General features: G+C 45.5%; 1 protein-coding gene across 6 annotated transcripts in view; it reads right to left on the bottom strand.

The window, feature by feature from the left end:
* Nucleotides 1-9,670: 9,670 nt before the first annotated feature.
* The window catches only part of SHROOM2 (shroom family member 2), a gene marked incomplete at its 5' end in the record, with an annotated part of 140,343 nt that continues 136,137 nt past the window's right edge, over nucleotides 9,671-13,876 (bottom strand). For all 6 annotated transcript variants that reach the window (XM_082446212.1, XM_082446214.1, XM_082446215.1 and 3 more), the window contains one exon: nucleotides 9,671-12,489. In XM_082446212.1, the coding sequence (XP_082302338.1) occupies nucleotides 12,223-12,489 (267 nt within the window). In that variant the 3' untranslated portion in view covers nucleotides 9,671-12,222. The remainder of the gene's footprint in view (nucleotides 12,490-13,876) is intronic.

Raw genomic sequence — 13,876 nt, 5'->3', positions numbered from 1 at the left:
GTTGCGGCGAGCGGGTGGGGGGGCTACTCTTCATCGCCGTGCGCGGGCTTCTCATTGCGGTGGGTTCTCTTGTTGCGGAGCATGGGCTGTAGGCGCACGGGCTTCAGTAGTTATGGCTCTCGGGCTCAGTAGTTGTGGCGCTTGGGCTCAGTAGTTGTGGCTCGTGGGCTCTAGATTGCAGGCTCAGTAGTTGTGGCGCACGGGCTTAGTTGCTCTGTGGCATGTGGGATCTTCCTGGACCAGGGCTCAAACCCGTGTCCCCTGCATTGGCAGGTGGACTCTTAACTACTGTGCCACGAGGGAAGTCCCTAGAGTTTGGTTTTGATACTCGATTTTTGCTTTACCTATCTTCAAGCCTCTACTTTTACAAATATCTAGTAATTTGACCCTTGTTCAGAGACTGCTTCAAGTTCATTCTTTCTTTTTCTTTCTTTCCTTTCATTCTTTCTTACTTTTATTAAAAAAGGTTGCAGTGAACATCATATGTATAATCTTGGTGAAATTATAAATATTTCTACAATATAAATTCCAAACAGGGTCTTCCTTAGTGGCTCCATGCATTTATAAATTTACTAGATATTGTCAAATTGTCCTTCAGAAAGTTGCATCACTTTATGGTTTCACAACAATGCATGAGCGCTCATTTTCCGATCGCCCATCCTCAAACTGGAGGCTATCCAACTTTTTCATTGACCTTTCGGCAGTTTGCAAGGTAAGAAATTATATTCCATTACTGTTTGGGCTTTCATTTCTTTTATTACCAGTGAGGTTCAACACTTCCCCCTGTTTTTTGGTAATTGGTGTTTCTTTGTACCCTTTGCTTACTTCATCTTTGTCTTCTCTTGGGTGTTTCATCTTCTTTTTTTAACTTTTGATTTTGAGCTCTGCAGAAATTAGGTAAATCAGCCCTTTGTCCTGTATCTTCCAAATATGTCTCAGTTGTCATTTTATAATTCCTTGTTTGTTTAGTATTTATTTTTGCCATGCAGGGATTTTACATCATTACATAGAAAATTTTGTAAGGTTTCCCTTTTTAGCTTCTGGACAAAGATCACTTAAAATAAGAAATTCAAATAACCGACAAAACTCTAGGAAGCTAGAGGGTGTGGTTGGAAGAAGTTGGGAGGGGGTTAGCACCCGTGATGGACAAAGATGAAGACAGGGTGGGTGGGGCTGCACCTGGGAAGCAAAGCAGAGAAGTCAGCCGTAGGCTTGGTCATCCCTGTGAAGCCAACGAGGACACATCTCTACAGCTGTGATTAGAGCGCTCTGGGGGCCCCATCAGGTGCTCAAAGCCACGGTCACAGGAGGGGAGCACAAGTGGCGAGGTGTTGCTGCCCAGTGGGCCTTTCTCCCTTGGGCAAGAGGGCAGGTGATAGTGCTTTTATTATGGCAAACATAGTATGTGGATACTGGAGAAAGAGAACTTGGTTAGTTCGTGCATGGAATATGAAAAAGTGAAGAAAAACCATGTTTAATTCCACCACAGTTAATACTTTAGCCCATTTCCTCCCCATCTTTTTTCAGCTCATTTTGTTTTAACATCTTTATTGGAGTATAATTGCTTTACAGTGGTGTGTTACTTTCTGCTTTATAACAAAGTGAATCAGCTATACATATACATATATCCCCATATCCCCTCCCTCTTGCATCTCCCTCCCACCCTCCCTATCCCACCCCTCTAGGTGGTCACAAAGCACCCAGCTGACCTCCCTGTGCTATGTGGCTGCTTCCCACTAGCTATCTATTTGACATTGGGTAGTGTATATATGTCACTGCCACTCTCTCACTTCGTCTCAGCTTACCCTTCCCCCTCCCCGTGTCCTCAAGTCCATTCTCTACGTCTGCGTCTTTATTCCTGTCCTGCTCCGAGGTTCGTGAGAACCGTTTTTTTTTTTTTTTTTTAGATTCCATATATATGTGTTAGCATATGGTATTTGTTTTTCTCTTTCTGACTTACTTCACTCTGTATGACAGTCTCTAGGTCCATCCACCTCAGTACAAATAACTCCATTTCGTTTCCTTTTATGGCTGAGTAATATTCCATTGTATATATGTGCCACATCTTCTTTATCCATTCATCTGTCGATGGCCACTTAGGTTGCTTCAACGTCCTGGCTATTGTAAATACTTCAGCTCATATTTTTAAAGTTGGAATTATACTTCATATGCATTTTGGTTTTCATTATTCTTTTTTTAAAATTTATTTATTTTATTTTATTTATTTTTGGCTGTGTTGGGCCTTTGTTGCTGAGCCCGGGCTTTCTCTAGTTGCGGTGAGCGGGGCCTACTCTTCGCTGTGGTGTGTGGGCTTCTTATTGCAGTGGCTTCTCTTGTTACGGAGCACGGGCTCTAGGCAGGCGGGCTTCAGTAGTTGTGGTGCGCTGGCTCAGTAGTTGTGCTGCACGGGCTTTGTTGCTCCACGGCATTTGGGATCTTCCCGGACCAGGGCTCGAACCGTGTCCTCTGCGTTGGCAGGCGGATTCTAAACAAGTGCGCCACCAGGAAAGCCCCAATCCATCTTATTCCTTGATGCATTTTGTGGTAAATTGCAGACATCGGTACATGTCTCCTTAAGTATTTCAGCAAGCATGGCATTAACTAGTGAGCCGTATTTGTTTACAGTGCTTTTCTTTGAATGTAAACTTTACACAGAGTAAAATACAGCAATATTTTTTTTTCTCTCGGTAATTTCATTTTTTTTTATTGAAGTACAGTTGATTTAAAATGTGTTAATTTCTGCTGTACAGCAAAGTGATTCAGTTATACATATATATACATTGTTTTTTTATATTCTTTTCCGTTCTGGTTTATCATAGGATACTGGATATAGTTCCCTGTGCTATACAGTAGGGCCTTGTTTATCCATTCCATGTTTAATAGTTTACACCTGTTAACCGCAACCTCCCATTCCATCCCTCCCCCAACCTCCTCCCCCTTGGCCACCACAAGTCTGTTCTCTATGTCCATGAGTCTGTTTCTGTTTCAAAGGTATGTTCATTTGTGTTATATTTTAGATTCCACATATAAGTGATATCATATGGTATTTGTCTTTCTCTTTCTGACTTACTTCATTTAGTATGATAATCTCTAGTTGCATCCATGTTGCTGCAAATGGTATTATTTTGTTCTTTTTTATGGCGGAGTACTAGTCCATTGTATACATGTACCACATCTTCTTTATCCATTCATCTGTCAGTGGACACTTAGGTTGTTTCCCTGTCTTGGCTATTGTGAATAGTGCTGCTATGAACATAGGGGTGCATGTATCTCTTTGGATTAGAGTTTTGTCTGGGTATATGCCCAGGAGTGGGATTGCTGGATCATATGGCAATTCAATTTTGAATTTTTTAAGGAACCTCCATACTGTTCTCCAAAGTGGCTGTAGCAATTTACATTCCCACCAACAGTGTAAGAGGGTTCCCTTTTCTCCACATCCTCTCCGGCATTTGTTATTTGTAGAGTTTTTCATGATGGCCATTCTGACCAGTGTGAGATGGTACCTTATTGTAGTTTTGATTTTCATTTCTCTAATAATTAGTGATTTTGAGCATCTTTTCATGTGTCTATTAGCTATTTGTATTTCTTCTTTGAAGAAATGTCTTTTTAGGTCTTCTGCCCCTGTTTTGATTGGTTCATTTATTTTTTTGTTGTTGAGTTGTGTGAGCTGTTTATATATTTTGGAAATCAAGCCCTTCTCGGTTGCATTGTTTGCAAATATTTTCTCCCATTTTGTAGGTCGTCTTTTCATTTTATGAATGGTTTCCTTTGCTGCGCAAAAGCTTGTATGTTTGATTAGGTCCCATTTGTTTATTTTTGCTTTTATTCCTATTGCCTTGGGAGACTGACCTAAGAAAACATTGGTACAATTTATGTCAGAGAATGTTTTGCCTGTGTTCTCTTCTAGGAGTTTTATGGTGTCATGTCTTACGTTTAAGTCTTTAAGCCATTTTTTGAGTTTATTTTTGTGTATGGTGAGAGGGTGTGTTTTAAATTCATTGATTTACATGCAGCTGTCCAACTTTCCCAGCACCACTTGCTGAAGAGGCTTTTTCCCTTTGTATATTCTTGCCTCTTTTGTCAAAAACTAATTGACTCTAGGTGTGTGGGTTAATTTCTGCGCTCTCTGTTCTGTTCCATTGATCCATATGTCTGTTTCTGTGCCAATACCATGCTGTTTTGATTACTATAGCTTTGTAGTATTGTCTTAAGTCTGGGAGAGTTATGCCTGTTGCTTTGTTCTGTTTCTTCAGGATTGCTTTGGCAATTCTGGGTGTTTTATGGTTCCATATAAATTTTAGGATTATTTGTTCTAGTTCTGTGAAAAATGTCATGGGTCATTTGATAGGGATTGCATTAAATCTGTAGATTGCTTTGGGTAGTGTAGTCATTTTAACAATATAAATTCTTCCAATCCAAGAGCATGGGCTATCTTTCCATTTCTTTGAATCATCTTCAGTTTCCTTTACCGTTGTACAGCTCTCAGCATACAAGTCTTGCACCTCCTTGGTCAGATTTATTCCTAAGTATTTTATTTTTGGAGGTGAATTTTTTTTTCAATATTTCTTTATTTGGCTGTGCCGGGTCTTGGCTGCCACGTGCGGGATCTTCATTGCTGCGTGCAGGATCTTTAGTTGCGGCATGCGGGATCATTAGTTGCGGCATGCGGGATCTTTATTTGCGGCATTCGCACTCTTACTTGTGGCATGTGAGACCTAGTTCCCTGACCAGGGATGGAACCCGGGCCCCCTGCATTGGGATTGTGGAGTCTTAGCCACTGGACCACCAGGGAAGTCCTGAGGGTGTGATTTTGGAAAGTATCGTTTATTTTACATTCCCTTTCTGATATTTCATTGTTGGTGTAAAGAAATGCAACCGATTTCTGTATGTTAATCTTGTATCCTGCTACGTTTCTGAATTCACTGATCAGTTCTCGTAGTTTTTGTGTGGAGTCTTTAGGGTTTTCTACATATAGAGTCATGTCATCTGCATATAATGACGATATTATCTCTTCCAATTTGGATACCTTTTATTTCTTTTTCTTGTCTGATTGCTGTGGCTAGGACTTCCAATACTATGTTGAATAGAAGAGGTGGAAGTGGGTATCCTTGTCTTATTCCAGAGTTTAGTGGGAGGGCTTTCAACTTTTCACCATTGAGTATTATATTGGCTCTGGGTTTGTCATAAATAGCTTTTATTATGTTGAGATGTATTCCCTCTATACCCACTTTGGTAAGAGTGTTTATCATGAATGGATGTTGAATTTTGTCAAGTGTTTTTTCTGCATCTATTGAGATGATCAAGTGGTTTTTGACTTTTGTTTATGTGGTGTATCACATTGATTGATTTGCCTATGTTGAACCATCCTTATGAACCTGGGATGAATCCCACTTGGTTGTGGTGTATGATCTTTTTTATGTGTTGTTGGATCCAGTTTGCTATATTTGGTTGAGAATTTTTGCATCTATACTCATCAAAGATATTGGCCTGTAATTTTCTTTTTTGGTGGTGTCTTTGTCTGGTTTTGGTATCAGGGTGATGGTGGCTTCATAGAATGTCTTTGGGAGTGTTCCCTTCTCTTCAGTTTTTTGGAAGAGTTTGAGAAGGATCAGTATAAGTTCTTCTTCGTATGTTTGGTAGAATTTGCCTATGAAGCCATCTGGTCCTGGACTTTTGTTTGTGGGGGAGTTTTTTTTAAAATAAATTTATTTATTTTATTTACTTTATTTTTGGCTGCACCGGGTCTTTGTTTTTGTGTGTGTGTGTGTGTACACATTTAGTTTTATTGTAACAAAGCAACTTGTACACTTTTAACGTTTCAAACTGAGCATCATCTTTCCTTTCCAGTGAAACAGAAAGAAAAATATAACACTAAACAGGAACAAAATTACAATAGAGAATGTCAATTGCAAATAAGATCCCACAGGTTCTGCTGATTCTCCCATCGAGTGGCAGGGCTCAAGTCATCATTAGGAGAGAATTTTATTTTAAAAGTGTCATCTTAAACTGCAAGGATGTCCGTTAAACATCACAATTAAACATGCCAAAGGAGAAGCCATGTTGTCAAAATGCCCACTTAACCCACCCAAACATCTCAAACCCACCCTTTGCTGACCTTCTATAACCCCATTTTTTTAAGTTTTTCTTTTCTTTTTTTAAACAAGAGAAAGTAGACAGATAGATGTTGGTAAATGCTAACTGTCCATATTCACATAGAGACACAGTGTAATCTCTGAGCCCAATATACAGAGAAAGGAGGAAAAAAGCTAGAATTCTATGCACTACTACACAGGGGCCTAGCACCCTCCAGCTTCCAGCAGAGCTAAGGGAGCAGAAGGTTTTTCTTTTTTCCCACAGAGCATGGTGGTGTTGGTTCCGTAAAGTTTTTCTTGAGACAGGAAGGGATAAAAATGAATCTGGAACAGAAAGGGGTAGAGATTCTTTTCCCACTGAATTCTGCTCAAGGTATTTCCCCCCAAAATAAGTTGTGAGCCATGGTATAAAGGAGAAAAGAGACCTCAAACACAGGGCAACTGAGCACAAGAGGAGAAGGAGGAAAAAAAAAAAAAGACTGCAACTTGCTCCCAGGGACTGGAGAAAATTAAAAAAGGAAGGTTGGAATCCATCAGTGTTCCATTAGTCATCTTCTCCTTCATCTTCCTTCATCCTTATCCCCTTCTTCATCAGTATCTTCCAGTCCTTCTTCCTCTTCATCATCATCATCATCTTCTTCTCCTTCCCCTTCCTCATCATCCATGTCCGGAACCAAGTGGTACTGTAATGGATTTGGCCAAATATCATCTTTGATGACCTCTCCTAACTCATCTGCACCTGCCTCAGAATGATCAGTAAACCAGGTGAAGAAGCTTTCTGGTTCCTCATGCTGTCTCTTCCTGCTGGCTTTATTCTGCGTTTGACTTGCACGTTTTGTCAGATCCTTTCCGGATTTCCATTTGATTTCAGTGGACTTTGAAGATGGATCACCACTCTCATTCAGATGAAATTCTTTGGAGAGAACTTTAGTTTCGAAGTAAGGGTTTTCATCAAAATAAAAATCTATTCTGTAACCTGATTTACTATCTTCAAATTCTGTCACTTCGACTCTTGTCAAATAATGCAGCACCTCTTCATCCTCCTCCCCAAGCAGTGCAGACACTTGTGGATGGTGAACAAATGTTACCCCAAAATTTGGGATTTTGGCGATCAATTCCGACCTCCTCTGAAAAAATGGTTGGCGGAGTTTGTTATATTTCTGTTCTACTTTCAAAATCTCCTCACTGGCTTGTTCGTTAAGTCTGTCTATTTCATTTTGTACTTCATCAATATGTTCAACTGCTTCTTGCTGTTCTTCTTCTTCCTTCGGCAAGTTCGGAGAAGCAGACGTTTCCTCTGGCCTGGAGGCAGGAGTCCGTCTCAGTTTCTTCGGTTTCGTTGCTTGGGGTGGAAGTGAAAACTGGTGTTTGGGGGCCATGCTGGGAGAAAAGCCAAGAATCCACCCAAGGGAAGAAGCTCGTACCGGGAGCTCTGAGAACTCTGCACTGGGCCTTTGTTGCTGTGCACAGGCTTTCTCTAGTTGTGGTGAGCAGGGGCTACTCTTCATTGCGGAGCTCGGGTCCTAGACACACAGGCTTCAGTAGTTGTGGCACATGGGCTCAGTAGTTGTGGCTCTTGGGCTCTAGAGCGCAGGCTCAGTAGTTGTGGCACACAGTCTTAGTTGCTCCGCAGCATGTGGGATCTTCCCGGATCAGGGATGGAACCCATGTCCCCTGCATTGGCAGGTGGATCCTCAACCACTGCACCACCAGGGAAGCCCTGTGGGAGAGTTTTTAAACTACAGATTCTCGTTCATCTCTAGTGATTGGTCTGTTCAAATTATCTATTTTTGATTCAGTTTTGGTGGGCTGTATGTTTCTAGAAAGTTGTCCATTTCTTCTAGGTTATCGAATTTATTGGCATATAATTGTTCATAGTATTCCCATAGTATTCCCTTATGGTTTTTGTATTTGTACGGTGTCTTCTACTGTCTACAGAACAAAGTTCAAACTAGTTGTGTTGGGCTTCCCTAGTGGCACAGTTGTTAAGAATCCACCTACCAATGCAGGGGACACAGGTTCGAGCCCTCGTCCGGGAAGATCCCACATGCCGCGGAGCAACTAAGCCCGTGCACCACAATACTGAGCCTGCGCTGTAGAGTCTGCGAGCCGCGACTACTGATGCCCGCGCACCTAGAGCCCGTGCTCCGCAACAAGAGAAGCCACCGCAATGAGAAACCTGCGCACCACAATGAAGAGTAGCCTCCGCTCGCCAGAACTAGAGAAAGCCTGTGCACAGCAACGAAGATCCAACACAGCCAAAAATAAATAAATAATTAAAAAAAAAATCCAACTGCCAAAGCAGGTGACATGGGTTCAAGCCCTGGTCTGAGAAGATCCCACATGCTGCGGAGCAACTAAGCCCACGCACCACAACTACTGAGCCTGTGCTCTAGAGCCCACGTGCCACAAGTACTGAAACCCACATGCCTAGAGCCCGCAACAAGAGAAGCCACTGTAATGAGAAATCCGCGCAGTGCAACCAAGAGTAGCCCTCACTCGCTGCAACTAGAGAAAGCCCGTGCGGAGCAACGAAGACCCAACGCAGCCAAAAATAAATAAATAAATTTGTTAAAAAAAAAAAAAAAAAGAATCCCTCCCTCTCCATTGGTTAATCTTCTGGTCCCACCAACCTGCTGCACAACAGAAACGTTTCTAATCCGCCAATCAGGAGCAACTACCGTGTGCTGGGTGGTTCCGACAGATGTGTTTGGATGCAGGGAAGGCATTTCCTCCAGGTCCAGAATACAGTGATGGCAGCAGAAGTGTGGACGCTTCCATTGGCACCTCTCTGACCCAGGCACGGGTTCTGAGCACATTAACACATCAGTTCAATTGCTCTCACGACAGCTCTTCTCCAACTACAAAGGAGGAAGCTGAGGCTGGAGAGGCTGGCACTTGCTCACAGCCATACGCCTGACGTGATAGAGCTGGCTTTGCTCCAGGAACTTGGCTTCGGGTTCTGGATGATTTAGTGCTATTCCGTATCAGACCCTGGTGTGGGAGGTGTGGTCCATCAATGGCCCCAATTCTTCACACCTCCCTGTAGCCACACTCTGCCACGTGACTTACGGTTCCTTCCACTAACGGGGTAGAGCACATGCCACACCCTCTGACTGTGGGTTTGGCTGTGGGACTTGCAGTGGAAGGTTACCAGCTGCACTCTGACCAGAGACAAGGAAAGCACGGCTGGGGCTGGGCTTGTCCTCTTACGCATCTGCCACTGACCTGCCCAGGCCAAACTCCTGGTCCCGGGAGGAAGATGACTGACAGGCATGTGGAGCAGAGCCTGATCTACAAACTCATGAGCTAACGGAATACGTCTCACTGGACCCTGCTGAGATTTTATAGTGGCTGTTATGCAGCATTGCTGTGGCAGGTGCTGAGTTATATGGCCTGTGTCTGTGATATTTTCCTGACTGCAAATTGATTGGCCTTTACTAGACTGGCAGAAATAGTCACATACATACATACATAGAATTAATCCCACAATTTATCAATGGTTGAAGAATCTGATATATGGTAAGGCTATTCCAATTCTTAAAAAAAAAAAAGATGTAAATCAAAGACAGGCTCGGTTCACTGAAAGACACCATTTATTTTGTGAATGTCAAGCAGAATGATCTGTTGAGACATAAGTGAAAGTATTGAGCGTGAAATCTGTACGCATTTTCCAGAGTGGACTGCAGGAGAGAAGCCACAGGCAACGCCCCTGACTGAAATGTCGCTATACAGAGCATTCCACAGCTGAGTTATGACCGAGGGTGAGCTATCAGCCACCACCGAAGAATGCCAAGGGCAAAACATTAGCACCGGATTGGTTTTATATGCAATAACATAACTATATACAAAGTTATGTACATTGACTTACTGCAATCTTTGGGTCCCCACTAACCAGACATTTAAGAGGCAAACGGGAATGTTGTGATTCTATGTGCTTCGTTAAAAGGACAGTAGAGCACTATATATTGCTATGTAGAAGAGAAAGTTCTCAAAAGACACCAAAAAGCTGGATACAGACACAAATTCTATTTTCACATTTTACAGACATATCATCAAAATGATCACAATACTGTATTTGAAGGGAAAGAATCACAGGTAAAAGCTTTGTGAAAATTAAGAACACACTGAAATCACCGTGGTTGTCTCCCAGAGGGAGGAAGCAGGGGCGGCGGGCGGGGGGTGGTCCATGGACAGCCAGCTGTACCTTTCCTGACGTGATCCGTTTTCACAGCAAGTGACCCACACCACGTGGCAAGGACACTTCGTTGGCAGAAGAGGGAGTTTTCAAGTCAGGAATAGCTTAATTGAATAAGAGTAAAAACCGTTGAAAAGGCATTTCTCCTTTGGCGTGGGTGGGCTGCCAAAGGAGTGTTTATTGCCAGCATCACTGACGCCTGCCAGGTCGGCGCCCTCTACGGGTGTGCGGAGATCACTGCAGCAGCCCGGGAGTCCAGTCTCCCCTCTGGCTGGCGGAGCGTGGACCCGTTAGCGTCCTTTAAGACATTTGTGTGCGTCTGTGTTTGGTAAGGTGGCGGCCACTGCTGACAAAGGGACATCTCCCCGCCCCCACCCCCCCACCCCCGCTGGAAAACTTCTTCTATAGCAGTAAGAGGAAATGAGGAGTAAAATGATCTCACAGATCAAACCAAAGTCCGCATATCACCTCAACGTGAAGTTATCCTAGGGCTTCTCCCGCCATTAACCACACATTTCATCAGATGAGCATTGTGACGAAACACACCACTCCACAGTGATCAGATTAAAAATAAGTATGTGAGAACCATGCCATTGGTGGCTGAACATCGACTCATGTGCTTACTTGCCATGCATATATCCTCTTCAGTGAAGTGTCTATTTATTTAAGACTTTTGCCCCCGTTTTAATTGGACTGTTTGTTTTCTTACTGTTAAGTTTGAGAGTTTTTATACATTCTGGATACAAATGGTTTGTCACATAGATGATTTGCAAGTATTTTCTCCTAGCCTGTGATCTGTCCACTGGAAAATGACAGCTTGACAGTGTTTTCTTTAGTGAATAGACTCTTTACAATCTCACAATTTCAACCAATAAAAAAGGGTACAGGAGCTGTATACTCCGTGGCAGAAAAAGATCGGGTCTAGGAGTTCTGTGGTCCACCGGGACCTCTGAGAAACCAGAGCAACGGTTCTTAAACGGCATGTGGCCCTTATGGCATGGTAACAAATTGAGAGAGGCAAAAAGAGAGAAGTTGCCAATTATAATTAAGGATCATACACACGCAAAATAAATGTTCTGGGGAAAAAGTAAGTTAAGAAATATCTCATCGGCCTTAAGAAAAAAACGCCTAGCAAGCACGTTACTACTGGACACGGTTTTAGCCAAGTAATTTCTCTTTGCAGGAAAATATCATTTGAACCGTGATGTCAGCCGAGAAGTCCTAAAACCATCTGTCCGCTTTGTGTATGTTTTAAAGTGCGAACGCTATTTAAGTGGCAATTTCAGAATGAGTGAACCCAACATGTAAGCTCTTCTTTTCACAGTTGGTTTTTAACCACGTGGAAAACCCTTCACCTTTGTAGAGTGTTATTAAAGTATCATCATCATCATGATTTTTGCTGGGTTGGAGATCATCCTTATGTGACAGACACGATGAATGGTCAACACTTCTGGACCAACAGGGGAAGCCGGCAGCCGCCACCTCCAGTGACCCACCGGAGAGGTCGTGCGCCAGGCTTTGCCCGACACGCACGCTCATTCCCTCCTGAGCGGAGGAAGGGGTGCAGCGTGGGAAGACGGAAGGGCAGACCCGAGCTGGCAAGGACCACGTGCGCGCCCCTTGGGACCAGAGCCCAGTCTGTACTCGGGAACTCACCGTTCACCGGAACCGGGCGCCATGTGGGGTTGCTTCCAGGCAAGGGCTGACGGGAAGCCACTCTGCTCAGCATTCAAGAGGGAAACTAAGACATTAAATAAGTCATCCCAAACGCACCCACGGAGATTATTGCTTTTCTAACGGCCATTCAGTTCTGGGAGGGATTCTCTCTCCAGGACGTAAATACAGGCTGGGGTTTTCATTTGCCTCCTCGGGACCGGAGCTGAAGGGCCGGCTGCTGTCCCCCGCCAGGGAGGCGTCGGGGGGGCACGCCCCTCACTTGCCTCTCTCGGGCGGAAGGCTGTCCAGCAAGCACTTGAGCTGCTCCTCGCCCAGGTGGATCTTGTCCTCCAGCTCGCGCTGCTCGATGATGAGGGCTGACTTCATCCTCACGAAGTGCGCGTAGTCTGCCAGGCTGTCCCGGCTGAGGTAGCTGGCCAGGATGTCGGACACGATGCCCTCCCGGCGGTCCAGGTTCTCCTTCAACTCCTTGGCGTCCTCGTGCTGCTGGATCAGGACCCGCTGCTTCTCGAGCAGGGATTGCTGGAGAGACAAGAGAGACACGAGCCTGCTGGGGACCAGGCTATGGGGGGTGGGGGGTGGGGTGTCCGGCTGACGCCTCCAGAACGCCTGGCAGCTCCGGGGGCTGGTCCAGTGGAGACCCTGACGCCACCTGAGTTAGGGACCCGAGATCTGGAGGGACCCGCACAGAAGCACCTGGGGCGTGGGCAGGAGGCACCTCGCAGAGCGGAGGCCCCAGCGCCAGCTCCCCCGTTAGCGCTCCTGGGCCGCTGCCACCTCCACTTCCTCCTGTCACTGTGAAAGGCCGTGAGGAGCACGGGAGCCATCCAGGCACGAAAAGCTCCAGAACTGTGAGACGCTCAGAAAGAGCAAAGGGCTTAGGCAGCCGGTGTGTGTCCGAGGCCTTTCCGTGACAGTACTGCGGCCCAGGGGACACAAGGAGCAGATTCTACGGAGATTCCAGGGCAGGACTGCTAAACCCTCCCGGCAGAAGTCGCAGCAGCCCGGGAGCAAAGCCGTAGCAGAGGCCGTGTGCGGGGGCGGGGCGGGAGGAGAGACGGCGCCTGTTGGGGAGGTGCCCTCGCTCCTTCCGAGGGTCCTGCTCTGGGTCACACAGACACCCCCATTTCCAGAACGCAGCACTCACAATCGCCGTCTGCCCACAGGGCGCGCACCCACTTCCCCTGCCCTCTCCAACTTGAATGAAAACTGAGAGAGGGAGAGGTGAACGCGGTCAATGTCTTCAAGTGTCGGCTGGCAGATGCCACGGATGCCCCGTCCTCGGTGCGAGTTTCTGACACCGGCAGGGCCCCCTTATTCCGCCACTTGGCAACTTGGACATTTACCCACGGCCGCGCGTGAGCGTCCAGGATGCGGGAGTGCTCTGCAGAACGCTGGTCCGCAGAAAGAGCTCAGAAAAGATGAGTTGCTATTAAACGGCGGCTGAAAGCAGAAACTGCTCCTGGGGGGAGGCTTCCGGGAAGTGCCCCCGACTGCACAACCTTTTGGGGTCACCTGTTCCCGGGGACACCTTGACCTTCAGGTGCTTGTGAAACAAAGACAGAATGTATTTTCATGGAAAGAGGCAAGGTAAAGCCAGTTAATTCCAACCAAGAGGGAAACAGACCTCAACTGATTCTAGAACCACGGTTCGGGCTACTAAGATCAGTTGGGCTCCCTGGCAACTAGAAGCTGCTGATGGGAGGGAGGGATTCACGTGTCTGCGTCTGCCCACGTGCTCCTTTTCTACCTGGAAAGACAGCGGAAGCCTCCTATGGCCTGAGGCCACGTCTTTTCACTCGTTAGCATGCCTGTCTCTGCAAACTGCAGCTTTCCCAAGCCCTGGCTGCCTGACACGGAGATTTTCATCCAGCACCGGCCACACTGGAGGCTAGCCCACTGTGCTGCA

The sequence above is a fragment of the Balaenoptera physalus genome (genome assembly GCF_965194825.1).
Source record: "Balaenoptera physalus genome assembly, chromosome: X".
Lineage (NCBI taxonomy): Eukaryota > Metazoa > Chordata > Mammalia > Artiodactyla > Balaenopteridae > Balaenoptera > Balaenoptera physalus.
This window is presented reverse-complemented; position numbering and strand designations above follow the sequence as displayed.